General features: G+C 39.4%; 1 protein-coding gene across 8 annotated transcripts in view; it reads left to right on the top strand.

Annotated features, from left to right (window-relative positions):
* Window positions 1–17,686, top strand: part of LOC138335163 (uncharacterized) — a 45,674-nt gene that overhangs the window by 18,583 nt on the left and 9,405 nt on the right. For all 8 annotated transcript variants that reach the window (XM_069284125.1, XM_069284124.1, XM_069284126.1 and 5 more), the window contains exons 2-6: window positions 5,368–5,566; window positions 10,138–10,229; window positions 15,176–15,319; window positions 16,094–16,262; window positions 16,539–17,477. In XM_069284125.1, coding sequence (XP_069140226.1) covers window positions 5,411–5,566; window positions 10,138–10,229; window positions 15,176–15,319; window positions 16,094–16,262; window positions 16,539–17,477 — 1,500 coding nt within the window. In that variant the 5' untranslated portion in view covers window positions 5,368–5,410. The remainder of the gene's footprint in view (window positions 1–5,367; window positions 5,567–10,137; window positions 10,230–15,175; window positions 15,320–16,093; window positions 16,263–16,538; window positions 17,478–17,686) is intronic.

Raw genomic sequence — 17,686 nt, forward strand, 5'->3', positions numbered from 1 at the left:
CCCGTCACTGTCCCGACCCCAAGTACCACTCTCCCGTCGCCATCCCGAACCCCCGGTTACCACACTCCGTACAACATAACAACCCGTCAGTGTCCCGACCCCTGGGTACCACTCTCCGTACAACATAACCACCCGTCACTGTCCTGACCCCGGGTACCACTCTCCCGTCGCCATCCCGACCCCCGGATACCACACTCCATACAACATAACAACCCGTCAGTGTCCCGACCCCTGGGTACCACTCTCCGTACAACATAACCACCCGTCACTGTCCTGACCCCGTGTACCACTCTCCTGTCGCCATCATCCCGACCCCCGGATACCACACTCCGTACAACATAACAACCCGTCAGTGTCCCGACCCCTGGGTACCACTCTCCGTACAACATAACCACCCGTCACTGTCCCGACCCCAAGTACCACTCTCCCGTCGCCATCCCGAACCCCCGGTTACCACACTCCGTCCAACATAACAACACGTCGCTTTCCCGACTCCTGGGTACCACTCTCCGTACAACATAACCACCCGTCACTGTCCCGACCCCTGGGTACCACTCTCCCGTCACTAACAACCCGTCAGTGTCCCGACCCCTGGGTACCACTCTCCGTACAACATAACCACCCGTCACTGTCCCGACCCCAAGTACCACTCTCCCGTCGCCATCCCGAACCCCCGGTTACCACACTCCGTCCAACATAACAACCCGTCACCGTCTCGACTCCTGGGTAATACTCTCCATACAACATAACAACCCGTCACTGTCCCGACCCCTGGGTACCACTCTCCCGTCACCGTCTCGACTCCTGGGTAATACTCTCCATACAACATAACAACCCGTCACTGTCCCGACCCCTGGGTACCACTCTCCCGTCACTGCCTCGACTCCTGGGTACCACTCTCTGTACAACATAAACACCCGTTACTGTCCCGATCCCTTGTACCACTCTCCCGTCACCGTCTCGATCCCTGGGTAATACTCTCCGTACAACATAACAACCCGTCACTGTCCCGACCCCAGTTACTTCTCTCCCGTCACCGTCTCGACTCCTGGGTACCACTCTCTGTACAACATAAACACCCGTCACTGTCCCGATCCCTGGTACAACTCTCCCGTCAGTGTCCCGACCCCTGGGTACCACTGTCAGTGTCCCGACCCCTTGGTACCACTCTCCGTACAACATAACCACCCGTCACTGTCCCGACCCCAGTTACTTCTCTCCCGTCGCCATCCCGAACCCCTGGTTACCACACTCCGTCCAACATAACAACCCGTCGCTGTTCCGACCCCTGGGTACCACTCTCCCGTCACCGTCTCGACTCCTGGGTACCACTCTCTGTACAACATAAACACCCGTCACTGTCCCGACCCCTGGTACCACTCTCACGTCACCGTCTCGACCCCTGCGTACCACTCTCTGTACAACATATCCTCCCATCACTGTCACGACCAGGGGTACCACTCTCCCGTCAGCGTCTCGACCCCTGGGTACATCTCACCGAACAACATAACCACCCATCACTGTCCCGACCCCTGGTACCACTCTCCCGTCACCGTATCGACCCCTGGGTACATCTCACCGTACAACATAACCACCCGTCACTGCCCCGACCCCGGGTACCACTCTCCCGTCACCGTCCCGACCTCTGGGTACATCTCACCGTACAACATAACAACCCGTCGCTGTCCCGACCCTGTGTACCACTCTCCCGTCACCGTATCGACCCCTGGGTACATCTCACCGAACAACATAACCACCCATCACTGTCCCGACCCCTGGTTACCACTCTCCCGTCACCGTATCGACCCCTGGGTACATCTCACCGTACAACATAACCACCCGTCACTGCCCCGACCCCGGGTACCACTCTCCCGTCACCGTCCCGACCTCTGGAGACCACTTTTTAGAATCTATCAGACTAATGTTTTTTTGAAAACAACGACACGTTCTCAGTTCGTTTTATTTGTAGGTATTTTTGTCGATTATATGATGCCGAATGTGACGTTGTTTCTTCAATTTATACACGAGGTTATGTCCCCGAATTCCTTCGGAGTCGGAGAGTTCCAAGATGTACAGAGTTACCACAAAAAGTGCCCTATTTCTCTTCTACAACTTGTAGAACCATATATTTTGTTTTACTATTTTTGTTTACATTGTTCCCGTTGTAATCACGTTCAGTATGATAAGGTACACGTCCTCGTTTCAAACACCACTGTTAGGAATTATCATTGACAATAAAGTAAAAAGTCATGTTAGTTTAAAAGGAATTGTAATTGATACTAAATACGTTGAGTTGTTGCTGTAAATTTTCATCGATTCCTTGATCAAGTTGATAATACTTTCGTCATTGTGTGGGAATATTGTAGTGAATTACTACTGTTCTTTATATCTCAAAGCCTTGTAAAGTCCGCCACAATTACAAACATCTCTTGTTTAAGTACAACTAATTGTAAAATAAGAATAAAATATGTCTGATTTTATTTTCACTAAATCTGGCCCTGGATGTTTAAAACACACCTTCTTTGTCGGAAGTCCTGTTTATATTTAACAGCAGAACTATTGTGAACTATAAATTCTGTAACTTTATGGGTCTGAGAAAGTCGTTATCCTTACGGGAAATCATTCGAGGCTATAGCAGGGAGCAGAAGACATGTAACATTTGTGGAAAGAAACATTGAATTTAACCAACGAAAAAACACTTAGAAATAGACGTAGTTATGTAAGCGCTACATTGGATGTCGGAGTAATGTAGGCGATGCACCGATAACTAACGCCGTCAGTTAGCAATAGACAAAGTAATGTAGGCGATTCACCGATAACTAACGCCGTCAGTTAGCAATAGACAAAGTAATGTAGGCGATGCACCGATAACTAACACCGTCAGTTAGCAATAGACAAAGTAGTGTAGGCGCTAGGTCAGCAACAAACGTCATCACGACACGATTCCGTATTTGGACATTACAAAGTTATCTACCCTTGCGGGTTGGTATTGACTGTGACGTCATGCGTTTGAGCGTAACGTCATACTTTAAAAAGAAACTGACGTGAGTTTCTCTTACAAAATAATGACGTCACAATGGACACCTACCTGCAAGGAAAGTAACTGTAACACGCAAAGAGGGAAAAGTCAAAAGACAAAACTTAGCAATAAACGACCTTATGTAGGCGGTACATCAATAACCGTCATACTGTTGTAGTCAACGAGGAGAAACTTCGCAACAGGGCTTTGTAGCATTTATGTAGACGGTATAAGTCGAGAACTTACTTACGACACCACATTGTAGTCAACGAGACGAATTAGAACAATAGACGGTGCTATGTCGGCGGTAGGTCAGTAAGTATCTAGCGCTAACAGAACAGTGTAGCCAACGAGACAAAACTTTGAAATAGGCGGAGTTATGAAGGCGGTCGAACAGTAACTACTCTATTGTTACTCTTGTTCGGGTTTTTATGCTCAAGGGAATGTCTGAAATACGACGAAAAGAGTTGTTGACAAGTTCATTTTCATACCGTATAATATTCATGGCTATGGCGAAACAAGTGAGAACCGTTTCTTTTTGTCGAAATGATGCCTTTTTTGTTCCTTAGTTTCAACAATGGCGCATGTTGGCTTCAACCCCATATTTTTCCGCAAATAACTGCATCTCGGTATAAAGAAATCGTTCGTTAAAGTTGCAGACGAGAGAGTTGTGTTGGCGTTGATTTGGTATGGGTCTGACTATGATACAGAGTCTGACTATGATACAGAGTCTGACAGTGGAAGAGACGAGTATATTTACTTCCGAAATTATGTATAGGTTGTGTTGGCGTATGTTACAAATTGCACGTCCGGTGCTTTGGTTTCATGATCTATTTCTACATGTATAAAATGACAACAATGGAGGGCTGGGGAGGATATTTTGGATGTATGGTATCGCGATTAAGTCGTTCTTCTCGACACGGTTGACCGTCAGCAAAGTTCATTCTGGAGAACTTAGTCTTGGAGCGGTGCTAATTGGCACGGCGAGTGTTAAAGCGAGGTCAGGTCCCGATTTCTCGAAACAAATATTTTAGACTTAAGTCTAAACTTTTTTCTCCTTAAGTAACATATATAAAAAATGTTTGACTTAAGTCAGTTCTTGACTTAAGTTTGTTTTGAGTAATTGGGGCCAGGACAGGATCTTTTCGGTGAATTGGCAATCAAATTTCTGTAAATCCTATAATATCAGCTCTGATACAATACACGTAGGCCAGTGAACGACCAGTCGCGATTTACGTTTAGCTGAGATGTTATAAATGTCTTGATATTAAGCAATTTTCTTCCATTCATTTTATCTGAATCATAATGGATTTCTCTTCATGATGATTTAAACTGCTCGCTACTTTGAAAACATATATTTTTTATACAATTATTGATGAGCAACTATTTACTTATTGTAATAGTATTATTTCCATAACATTCGAATACGTAAAATTCACATATTATGAAAAGGTAGTCGCTAATTAGTGAGTTACTACAATTTACTGCAAGATTAATTAACCACAAGCATGAATGCTAGATACATTTTGCTCAAACTGCTATTCACTATAAGGTTAGCTGGCTGATTGATTGTTGGTTGATTGTTGGTTGGCTGGTTGTTGGCTGATTGGTCGACTCGACTATGCTGTTAACATCGTATATGAACAACTGATGTCATCTGAGGACGGTCTCTTCACGTTGGCAATGCGTTGTGTGGTGCTTATCTGTGTTTTAGGAGACTGTGGTATGCTAGCTCGTGCTGTGTCTCCTTGTGATAGCGAAAACTCGCACATAAACTATAGTGCTATCTCACTGAAGCATATTGCACCTAAAACAAACACCACCTTTTTACATTAGCTGACAAGCAGATGAGAAATGTCTGAGATGATCGGAATACGGATTGAAAACGCGTTTTCATCATTTAACATAGCACCTCGGTGATAACTGTCAGACTCTTCCTCGCCAAACGTGAACAGTATATCATTAACACACACTGGTGTTGATAGCAGCGTCGTATGTCAATCAACGACCCCTACAGTTCGGCACTTAATCTTGGAAATACAAGTCAATTAGATATTGTCTGATCAGAAAAGAATTGGACTTCTGAGATTGCGTAATGTCGTAATTTAGCAATTTCCGACAATGCTGATGTGTCTTTAACGGATCTTGGTAGTCTCAGTTTGTCGCCCAAACGTTGTGAGATGAATGTTAAAACGACAGTTTTTTATGAAATCGTAGAGATTCGAAGAACTTATATCAAAATAGTAAGAATTGTCTACCTATACTGTGGTACACTGTCAAGAGGGAGTGGATAAGAACATTTATGACTTGCATTCATCAAATTACCGTATTTTTTCTTTATTTTTCAGAATAAAATGACATTAACATATCTTTGACACACACTCCAACACAATGACGAAAAAATTGATAGTCCCGGGAACATTCGAACTGAAGAACATTCTACAGGAAAAAGGACCCTTACCGCATCCAAAGAAACCTCGGATCCGAAAGTGCGAGCTCATTCAAGACGTGTCAAAGTTCAAGGACGTTGACGAACATGCGGCGAAGGTATGGCGTAATTGCTTATTATCATACGATTACATTTTACTTGCCAAGCGCCGTTAGCAATTCATTTAAGCGTTGATGTCACTATTATTTAATTTTATCGGGGTATGAAAAAACAAATGTTTGCAAACTGTGTGAATCCGCGTAGTTTGCAAACAATTTTTTTTCACACCCCGATAAAATTAAAAAATAGTGACATTAATACTTATAATTAATTTTATACTCTATTTGATAAAATGAAACATGTTTAAATGTAAAATTATAGTGGTTTTTCAAGGGATTCTTTTTTTTCGAATCAATTCGCAACGTCAATGTCTCTATTGTGACGTCACGATAACGTCGGGGTTTCGCGCCATTCTCGATTTTTTTTCATAGTGGTATGCAAAAAAATTATTGGCCAATCAGAAAGCCAGATTTGGTATGAAAACAAAGAAAAATTAATTATCATTATATGAACTGGTATCCTCTTATTATGACGTCATTATCATTGTGACGTCACACAAATGTCGCACCAGCGATCACGGAATATGACTGTTCAAATGATTGTTCCGTCTTTGACGATAATTATTATTCATAATAGATGAAAAATATCACGCGCGCTTCGTGGAATTTACCTTTGTACAGTTGGCATGTATATTGGCTATGAATGTCAACTGAAAAACGTTCAATGCTTCAGTAACTGTATTTCATTCCTTTCAATAAACATATAACAACCGCGATGATATTGTTAAGTGTGACAGCGTTATCTGGGTTGCTAGATCGAGGTCTTACTTGCCGTAGATTTTGCGTTCCTTTGATAATACGATAACATGTTGTTTTCCGCCATGGAACTATCACGTATTACATATATGATTGATAATTTATTCATATCTAATAAAAATCATCCAAACTGTATAATTATATCCACGTGTTGCGAGACAAAACAAAACTATATTATTAGATTTGAGGGTGGGGGAGTATAATGATTTTTTTATAGATTTTATAGAATAGCCAGATTTCAATATGGCTGATGAAGATGTACGAAAAAGTTTATCTAGAATAGTGACGAGTTCGATTCCTCCATGTCAAAATATATATTAACTACGTTAGTAGTGATAAAATTGATACAAGTCCTGGAGGGAGAAATTCCAATGCTTTCTTGTCTGAAAGAAATCATAATTCCATTGTTTATCAGGCCATTTAAATACACATACGTCAGCTGTTTTATACTGAAGGAGCAGACGGACAATTAAGTCTGTCTGTATGTTTGCCATGCCATTCACAGTTAGCATGCCGAAGCAAGCACTTATCGATGTTTCTGTAAAATTGTATATATCTTGCGTCAGTAGAATTGCAGAAAATGCTGTAACTTGAAAAAATTCAATAGAAATCATAAAAACAACAGTTGTGATAACACCAGCAATTTGTTTGCCATTTGTTAATATGAAACATGGTAGCCGAATCAGAACGTTTCTACATTTCTATGTCTGATATTGATTTGCATGCTCGATATCTCGACAGTAAGTTAAAACATATTTTAAGACATATATCATTCGACTTTTAAATATAACTAATTCAATTTTGGTTGTTACGAGCATTTTCATTTGCGTAGAAACTTACTTTATCGACACATTAAGGGAAAAAATGGCGTCGCAGTATGTAACGTCGCTTCTGATTGGCTGAAAAAAATGGCGTGATGATTTCACACAAAGGCTAGAGAAGAAAATTTCTCTGTTGGATTTAGTTTGAAAACAAAGAAAAAAATTAATAAAATTTTCGTACATAAACCATATATTCAAGCTAATCCTAAAATAATGACAATGTACTTATCATAAATATTATTATTTCATATCTAGGTCACGCGCGCTTAAATACATGTGCGTTTTGCTTCAAGAAATGTCCATCTTCGGTCTAAATGTAATAATAGGTGTTATAACTGTTATAATGATGCCGAGAGCGTTTGGTGTTTTTGGAAAGACTTTTGTCTTTTACGGTAAGCGATACACTGCCTTCGGTTTCTCGTATCTAGTAAAACCTTAGGGTGATTCCGCTTTAACAAAGACCACGGTTAAACAATACATCATTAAAACTATGTCGGCTGCGGGGCTTAACTGCCTGAACATCAAATATCTCGCTAGATATATAGCTGTTGTTTTTACTGCTAAGTAACGGTAACCTACATTCAGTAGATATATACGTAAATACAAAACAGCATCCAAGTAATCATGACCTCCATCGCTCGACGCTAATTGTAAACTGCTAGAGGAAGATGGCTTCAAAAGCCACGAAGTATAATGACGGATCCCCGACGTTTGTGTTCGCAAGTACAATAATGAGGATCTATTAGGGATAATAGATTGAATCAAAGTACACAAATATCTTTAAACCTTTCTACACTCCCTCAATCTATCGCCAAACTAAACGTGGTGTGTTTGGTCTAAATATTATCCCGTACCTCGCATTCCAAATCAGCGCCATATTTTGATGTGAAAGGAAGATAACTCAAACAGAATAACAGGCTGCCTCACTTGATCAGACGATAATGCGTACTATCTTGCGATTAGGGATTTTATGACAATAAATGTTACATTCTGGCATTTAAAGGGGCTGGTTATTAGCCAGTCTTCATTGTACGTGCAGTAACAATGTAAATGCTATGTAATAACGACTAATTTACACGATGTATGCATAAAATATAAGATGTATTTATAAGAACATTGGTGTCCTAGCAATTGTACGGCTGGATAGCTTTTATGTACGTACGATGCGATGATTAGATACATATACCATAACATGCGATGCCATTAGCTGAGCAAAGGCACGAAACAATTTAAGAATACAATCACATATACTATCCGTGCTGAGTTATCTGCCCCTAATTGCTCTATGTGGAAGGAATATCCAAACTCATTTCCTGGTGAGTGTGATTTTAGCTTCAATGTCTTTATAGTTCCATGAAAAACCCTCAGGGATAAACACTGTCGTAATTCGTAATTTCATATCAATAAAATTATCTAAAATATTATACTACAGTAATAGTAAAAATAGACAACCATTCTTTAAATGTAATGTTTGTTTTTAAAACAGATATTTAGTTTTGTTCCTTTGTTTATATTTCTGTTGCCAAATATTCTCCACTTCTGATGACGCGGCGAGCTTGACGCTTCCTGAAGTGTTATTTGGAAATGGGCAGCAGACAACTTCTAATTCTGATATACTAGAGTTATTTCCCTTCGTTTCACATCATTAAGGGACATAACTCTGATAAACAAACTTCTGATGTCTTTGACAACGGTACCATGGGAATGTGTTATATCCCATAGCAAGAGTTACTACCACCGTTACTATGGTTATATAGTTTCCATCGTGGGTAACACCGCCGAAGACACAATGGCTGTGGTATAATGATTCATGATTTGTCACGTGACCATTTCCTTCCAATGAAAAGTATGTTTGATACTTGTGCGGTATATTAAAATGCTACGTGACAAAATGCGATATGATACCATCGATGCTATGTGGCACTTTACGATGAGATACAATACGATGAAATAAGATATAACAATGATATGATGTTATGAAAATTGGAGATGTCGAGTACATATATATACATGTATGGTAATCCGATAGGTAGCGCACTGCAATAACATTCACATCTAACACTTTCAGATGAATACTCATTTCCTAAATCAATCTGTATTGTGATTAAAAGCCGATATACTTGATGTGCCAAGTAGTTCGATTGAAGGGGATCTGATTTACTATGTAGAAAGAGATACATAATGTAGGTGCTTGTTGATGTATTTATATTGATTTGGACTGTATTCAAAATAATTTGACTGCCTGCAAACGATTGTCGTTTAACCACGGGATTTCGGTATAACACTTTATCTTTCAGAGTACACTCAAGCAAAAGTTTCAATATGAATCGGCGGAAGATCTAACGCAAGAGTAGTAATGATTACGGTGCATGGCGTGACCATGTTGATTCGGAATCATTCTCCGTAATTAGACAATTGCCTAATTGTCAATTTAGGAACATGTAGGAATATAAGAAAATTGGGTGCCATTATCAGACACTGAAAAACCGACTCCAAGGCGGAGAAAACGTATAATGAAACTTGAAGGCATGCCATACTTTTAGTTTTAGAAACATTCCTATGCCTTTTTTAACCGACGTCATTTAGCAATGTCAGGGTAGTATGCTTACGGATATTTGTGAAAAAACATTCAATATCCCTTAGGGTCTATGGCAGTCACATGATCGGTATATATTCGACATGTTTTGATATCACTTTACGCCTCTTACTGTTGCTTGTGTACAATAAACCCTCGATAATCCGGACACCTTCGATCCCAGTTTTAAAAGTCCGGATTACGAATTACCCGAACTGCTGATTTTTTTTTTGGTATTCTTTGTAAATATGTTACACTACGGTAAACCGTTCTCTGACATTTCCATTCGGACTGAGAATTTTCCGGACTATCGTTAGTTCATTGTATATGTTCTGTATAGGGTTTCAAACAACTTTACAGTCTCTTGTGTACAAATGTATATCGAATTCAATATTTAAAAACAAACTTTTGTTTTTCAGGTCGCTGGTTCTACTCACAGATTCTTCCGTGAGTTGATTTGGCAGCTCATACACGGTTCTCAAGCCATTAAAACGGACCTGGACAGGGTCAGGTAAATCAAATCTTATACCTGCTACTAGCGAATACACCAAAGTCATATTTATATTACCCCTCATCGCGATTCATTGTATCCTTAACTTACATACAGGTTTTACATTTACTTTCCGGTCAGTGACAGGTAAACCAATGTTTGACCTTTTCACTATAGTAGAGACAACGTGGCCACGTGATCGAGGTACTCATGTATGTTATTATCTACTTCTGAAGGTAGGATTTAAAAAAAACACGTCGTCATTTAATGTAGTTACCGTCCTCGATATTCCAGGGGTTACTATCAATGTTGATATATTCACTCCTGGAATATGTTAAAGTAAAACTTAAGGCAGTTCATGAGAAACAAACTGACCAATCACAGGCTCACAGAGATTTCCTTTAATTATGACACAGAGCGACCTCCAACTTCAAAGTCACATAGTCAATCACAGTGTACTATTATTCAATCAAAGGAGAAACTACTTTCTCATCTGTAACATCACACATAAAGCCTTTAGATTTACCATGACATATTCCAAGGGTAGATATAACGACAGTGATAGTAACCACTGGAGTATCGTGGATGGATAATTACTTGTTTAAATTTAAAAACGACAAAATAGATATAAACACAAAACAACCATGCTCACAAATTTAGTCAAGCCATTTACACAAAAGTTATTAATAGATCTCAAAGAATAAATAACAATGAATTAAGTACGGATAATATTTCAGATCATTCACAGATAGAATGAACCAACCCGGACGGAAAGTCTAGGTATAAACCATTGAACCAACCCGGACGGAAAGTCTAGGTATAAACCATTGAACCAACCCGGACGGAAAGTCTAGGTATAAACCATTGAACCAACCCGGACGAAAGTCTAGGTATAAACCATTGAACCAACCCGGACGGAAAGTCTAGGTATAAACCATTGAACCAACCCGGACGGAAAGTCTAGGTATAAACCATTGAACCAACCCGGACGGAAAGTCTAGGTATAAACCATTGAACCAACCCGGACGGAAAGTCTAGGTATAAACCATTGAACCAACCCGGACGGAAAGTCTAGGTATAAACCATTGAACCAACCCGGACGGAAAGTCTAGGTATAAACCATTGAACCAACCCGGACGGAAAGTCTAGGTATAAACCATTGAACCAACCCGGACGGAAAGTCTAGGTATAAACCATTGAACCAACCCGGACGGAAAGTCTAGGTATAAACCATTGAACCAACCCGGACGGAAAGTCTAGGTATAAACCATTGAACCAACCCGGACGGAAAGTCTAGGTATAAACCATTGAACCAACCCGGACGGAAAGTCTAGGTATAAACCATTGAACCAACCCGGACGGAAAGTCTAGGTATAAACCATTGAACCAACCCGGACGGAAAGTCTAGGTATAAACCATTGAACCAACCCGGACGGAAAGTCTAGGTATAAACCATTGAACCAACCCGGACGGAAAGTCTAGGTATAAACCATTGAACCAACCCGGACGGAAAGTCTAGGTATAAACCATTGAACCAACCCGGACGGAAAGTCTAGGTATAAACCATTGAACCAACCCGGACGGAAAGTCTAGGTATAAACCATTGAACCAACCCGGACGGAAAGTCTAGGTATAAACCATTGAACCAACCCGGACGGAAAGTCTAGGTATAAACCATTGAACCAACCCGGACGGGAAAGTCTAGGTATAAACCATTGAACCAACCCGGACGAAAGTCTAGGTATAAACCATTGAACCAACCCGGACGGAAAGTCTAGGTATAAAACCATTGAACCAACCCGGACGGAAAGTCTAGGTATAAACCATTGAACCAACCCGGACGAAAGTCTAGGTATAAACCATGGGTATATTGTTGTTACTCCTGTTCGGTCTCATTCCCTCCCATAAACAAACTTGATATTGTGTTCATGTCAAATTGGCCAGGTCTAGTATACATTGGAATTTTAACGTTATCGATATTGTGCATTTGCCTTTGGCAAACTTCTGCTGAAAAATTTCAGCGATTTTAAATGAGTTATAATTTTAATTTATTGTTGTAACTCCTCACATGTATCTGATTTATTTATTTATTTTAGGAGTTTTACGTACCTATATAATGGCTTTATAAAACGTAAAATCCCTTAAAGGAAATAAATAGATCTCAAAGATATATATCCCTTGTGCGTAAAAACGCAATATGATGTTAACCCAGATTAAAGAGATAACATGGTTATTATCCTATTCATACCAGCGTAACCTAACTTTAACTTGAATAACTGAGATGACAGTACAAGGTGAATTTAAAGACGACGTAGGTTTGATGAAGACGGATAGATCTCTGTTTTAGATGGCCGTCCAGCCTTGTACATATAACAGCATGCCTCTTTATGCACATAGTGTTAGACTGCTTTTATTCTACCCGAGGGTCAAAGAATGTAGTACACATCAGACTTGCCGAGGGTTTTACGACATTTTGAGATCCAAGTGTAGAATATTTCTATCCTTATCGAACAGTATTTTTCTATCAAAAATCGGCGTTTTTATTGAAATTTCACAGTTAAAATATTCCTCCCTTTTAAATACTTTCGGCAAAAAGTTGTAGGAAACAAGCGACTATAAGTCTAATATCCAAACGTGGAATTTATATGATATTTTAACGCAAATCCTGCTGTTTGCCTCTATCAATACGTAGAATTTGCGTAATATTTTAACGCAAATCCTGCTTTTTGCCCCCTTTACAGCAACACGAGTCTATTTTCTAGATATGAAGCTACAATTTTAACGAGAAATAGTAGTTTCGTTGACGCCGTGACGTCACGAGGACGTATTGCATGGGTAGCCACACAGGGACCTGGCACGAAAATTGTAACCAACAGTATACATATATATGATACTATAATATATATATGTATACTGTTGATTAAACATTTTCGTGCCAGGTCCCTGTGGGTAGCCATAAAATGCATGGGATAAGAGAGTATTACACTCGTAGGTATGAGAGAATATATTAAATTTCTAAAGAGATTTTATTGAGTTTTGAGAAACTAACGCCCCATGGATTGTCATCAGGTATGGACTCATTTAGGCAAAATATCTTGACCTTCTGTTTCCCCTGTCCAAAACACATGGTTATGTAGTTTCTCTCTCTCTCTTCAAGTTTTTTTTCTCATTGATTTCTTTTTCTGTTGGGTGTGGAGAGCAAACGTGCTATCCTACCACCTTCTATCCTCGATACTCCATGGGTTCCGATCACTTACGATCTTTACACCCCGGGACTATATCATAGTAAAATCGGAGGCTACAACTTCAATGCTTTGGTGCACATCAGAATACCTTATAACGGTACACTGCGGTTGACTAAGTGGCTTTGAAGTTAGGCGTCGCTCTCTGTAGTCTTCATAGGTAATCTTTGCAGGCATGTAATTGGTTCAGATTTTTTCCTTCCTCTGAGCTACCTTCAGTTTTACTATGAGATAGTCAAGGGGTGTAGAGATCATCTGTATATAGGTGACCGGAACCCGGCCATGTACTATTGAGGATGTACACACGTATTCACCCTCACACATCCACTACATTTTTGCTTTAATGTTTAATATTCCATCGACTCTGTTTAACCAATTTCTTGTTCCTGTTGAATTTGAGATACTAAATTTTTGTCGCTGTAGTCATGAAATTTATTATTTGCTCTTCCTTTCACCTTAATTTTAACTTATTTTCACATAAATATGTGTCGTTAAAGATTTTTTCCTATTTTCATTCCAATATTACCAAATTGTCCTTTGTCTAAGAAATAACATTATAGATGTTCATCATTTGTCAGTTTCGTTTTTTCCCTAGTGATCATAGTTTCCTGGTAATATTTATAACCAATCATGCTGACACTGCAGGTCCTTCAGTAAAATGCTTTTCGTATCTAAGTTCAATCATTTGACTTTCCCCACGGCTATCCTATATCGGGATGATGTGCAACGACAGCAAATAAAACGCCATTTTGATTTGGCAGTTACATCAATAATTATTCGTACAACAGAAAACGAACTCATTCTATAATGCACACACAGTTTTGCCGTCCGTTTGTGAGGTATTGACTTGCCCTAATCCCATTTCAATAGCATTGTCAATACAAATCTGGTACCAGAGGAACTGGTCCGCACGGCTAACGGGAAGGAAAGCAGGTACCGCAAAATAGACATCGGCTATTTGGGCCGAGCGTAATAAAGGAAATGAAGTCTTATTGATCCGGGTAACTTGAGTAAACTGACACAACTAAGTAGTATTTACAGTGTACTTGTGCTGTCCTCATAGAGCACGCGAGCGGGTGACCCAGCATGAACCTGGTTTAGTGGTCAGCTTTATATATTCACTCGCTTAAAAGGATTGTATTTCAATATTTGTATTTCTCTGGTCATATTTGTTTTTTAATGTATTGATTTTTATTTCTGACTTTTTCTGTCCGATGTTTTTTTTCTTTCAAAGTTCCTATGAAGCGCGCAATGATGTTCATCGGAATAAGCCGTATTGGATTAACATAAACGAGCCCCTTCATTTCGAAAATTTCAGAATTATATCGAAACGATTTCAAATACTAAAGTGCTATGAGTAGGGCGAGTTTGAGTGTTTCAAAAACCAACGTTAGCGTATAAAACAACTGTATCGAGGCCTTCGATATATATAATGTACTTTCGACATACACAATGTACATTGGAGATTTGTATGTATGTTCGAGATATACAATGTATTTTCGATATAAACAATGTAAGGACGTGTGAGTTTATGAGGGGAAGGATAGACGTAGTACCAGGAGAAAAACCACCGACCTACGGTCAGTAGACTACCTGATTCGAACTCACGAGCCAGAGTTGGAAGACTTTTGCTTATATGTCGGGACATATGAAGACTCTACAACCGAGTTCAAGATAGTAAATAGGATTAACAAAATTAATGTATAATATTTCGTTTCTTAACAGGGCTATATTTCAATGGCTGACCTTACGGGATTTCACCAACCCTATTTTTACAGAGGAAACAGAGAACAATACAGTGGAATATTTGATGAAAGAGTTCCAACAGGGGCAGAGGACTCATGCACAGATTTTCCAGATTTTGTGTTTGTAAGTACAGTTCTGAATTTTTGTTCGCACGTTAAAATCTGTAGATAATATCATTTTGCGAAAATAATAAGACACATATTTATAAATGAAAACCAAATCTCCTTTAACATAAAAAGTAAGGCGTCCACTTCCGTATTAATTGTTCATGTTAAATTGTCATATACATATTATACAAAGTTCGTCTGTACCAATAAACAACTTGTATTACGCATCATTTGTGTAAAAATGAGCTCATTTATCATTGTCATCTACGTAGATTAACATGTTATGTCACGGGGGGGAAAGAAAACAAAACAGAAAAAAACATTTGCATATCGTAGGCATGTACATATATGTTAGAGGTGCAGGCCATTTAAAGATGCTACACCGCCAATGAACAGTAGATTTCATCCGTTAAAAGCAGGAACAGACGACTCTGTATTTACTAGGCTTATTACCATCATTGTAAAATTTGATTTAAAAAAAATCAGAATTAATGTACATGTCTTTAAAATAATTAAATGTATTATGAAAAAATACATGACAATATGCGTTATATGGATTGAGGTACTGACTGCACAGACAACAAAAGCAAACTTAATTATCTTATATGTATATTTGTATTAACTTGATTAAACATCAATTATTGTCTTAATGGTAAATATCGTGTATGCCCTGACATCTACAAAAGATATCATTATTCTAGAATTGATACTTCAGATGACAAAAGTGTGATTTCATTTAGTTTTGCCGCCTTTACTTTACATTTTAATTCAATAAAAACACTTTTCACAGGTATTCCGGTATATACTGCAAAGTAGTGACGGGTGTTGCTAAGGGCAAGGACTATTGCCCCGGTGAAACATGCGCATTGGACAAGTTCCGGCATTGCTGGAACGTGGTGTTCATCAAGGAAAATTGGTTTCCGGTGGATCCTAAATGGGGAAGTCGCCAAGCTTCAAATGTAAGGAATGTTTCCTTACACCAATAGAATGAAATTATCACAAGAACACTATAATATTATATATACAAAAAGCTGAAATTCTGATTTAATTAAAATTCTACCATTGTATATTTCTTGAAATATCTTTTACTTAAGGAACATCAAAAATTTGTATTTATACCTTGTATGTACCTGTCTGACCTAAATGAAGATGAAAGACGACACAGATTTTTGTAAAATCGTAACTATTTACTTTCAATGACTAACCGATTACTTGTGTTCTTTGTTTGGTTGCAGGAGAGATCCGACAGCTACAGTGATTTCTATTTTTTAACAGACCCGGATCAGTTGCAGCTCAGTCATTGGTCAGAAGTACCCAGCTGGCAACTGGTCGATCGTCCAATTAGCTCGTCCGAATTTGAACATTTACCATTCGTTAAACCACATTTCTTTAAATGTGGCCTTAACTTTATATCCAATGTGAAGGCGGTTATCGAAACTCGTCGAGGACAAGTCAAGTGGGACATTGGTCTTGGCACGCCCATCAAGTTCTCGTATAAACTCGTGTCCGCCGAGAATAACCAGGAACAGTGCGGCGATGTTAACCTCAAGGATTTTGTTTTTCACGAAATTCAAAATGGCCGTGCAAGTTTCGTACTCAGGTCCCCGCCTCCGGGGTTATATTACCTAAAACTGTTTGCTAAGCGCCAAGAAGAACGATCTCTAAACAGAACACGATTTATAGAGGTGCTTGAATACAAAGTGCAGATAGACAGAGCTTGCATCGAAGATGACCCTCTTCCAAGATGCTGGGATCATACCTGGGGACCTGGTGAAAGAGCAGAGCGATTCTGTATTCACCCCGTACAACAACGCGGAATCATAACTATCGCTGAAAAATCTATCAATTTCGAAATTAACAAAACTAGACCAGTCCATCTCCTATATCGGTTTTGTCGGAATGGATGGAAGGAATCGGAACTCCAGAAATGTGTCAAAGTTGTCCAAGATAACGATACAAAGGCATATGTTTCCCTCGCCTTGCCAATGGCAGGAGAATACGGACTAGAAATCTTTGCCTATATACCGTCTAAACCGGATGTAGCGTATACGCAAGTGTGTCAGTATTTCATTTCCTGTCAGAGAAGAGATGAGGAATTAGACGAGTCTGTGTTAGAGAAGTTCATCGTCCGGAACGAAAATCGACCACCAGTTCAGACTCCTGATAAACCAATGGTAAAGATTTTCTATCTTATATTTTTCAGAGTCTATGTCTATAATACTATTTTAAAGGCCCACTACCTTTCCGAAACAAAAAATAAAAGTTTCTAGCATAATAAGAAACTTTATGATGGCCTAATATATAACACCAAACAAATGCAGGTTTCCTGGCGTAATCGATTTAAAAGTGAAGATTCAGTTCGCTGTTTTGCCGTCTGGCGCAG

This window comes from Argopecten irradians, chromosome 11 (assembly GCF_041381155.1).
Source record: "Argopecten irradians isolate NY chromosome 11, Ai_NY, whole genome shotgun sequence".
In the NCBI taxonomy this organism is placed as follows: domain Eukaryota; kingdom Metazoa; phylum Mollusca; class Bivalvia; order Pectinida; family Pectinidae; genus Argopecten; species Argopecten irradians.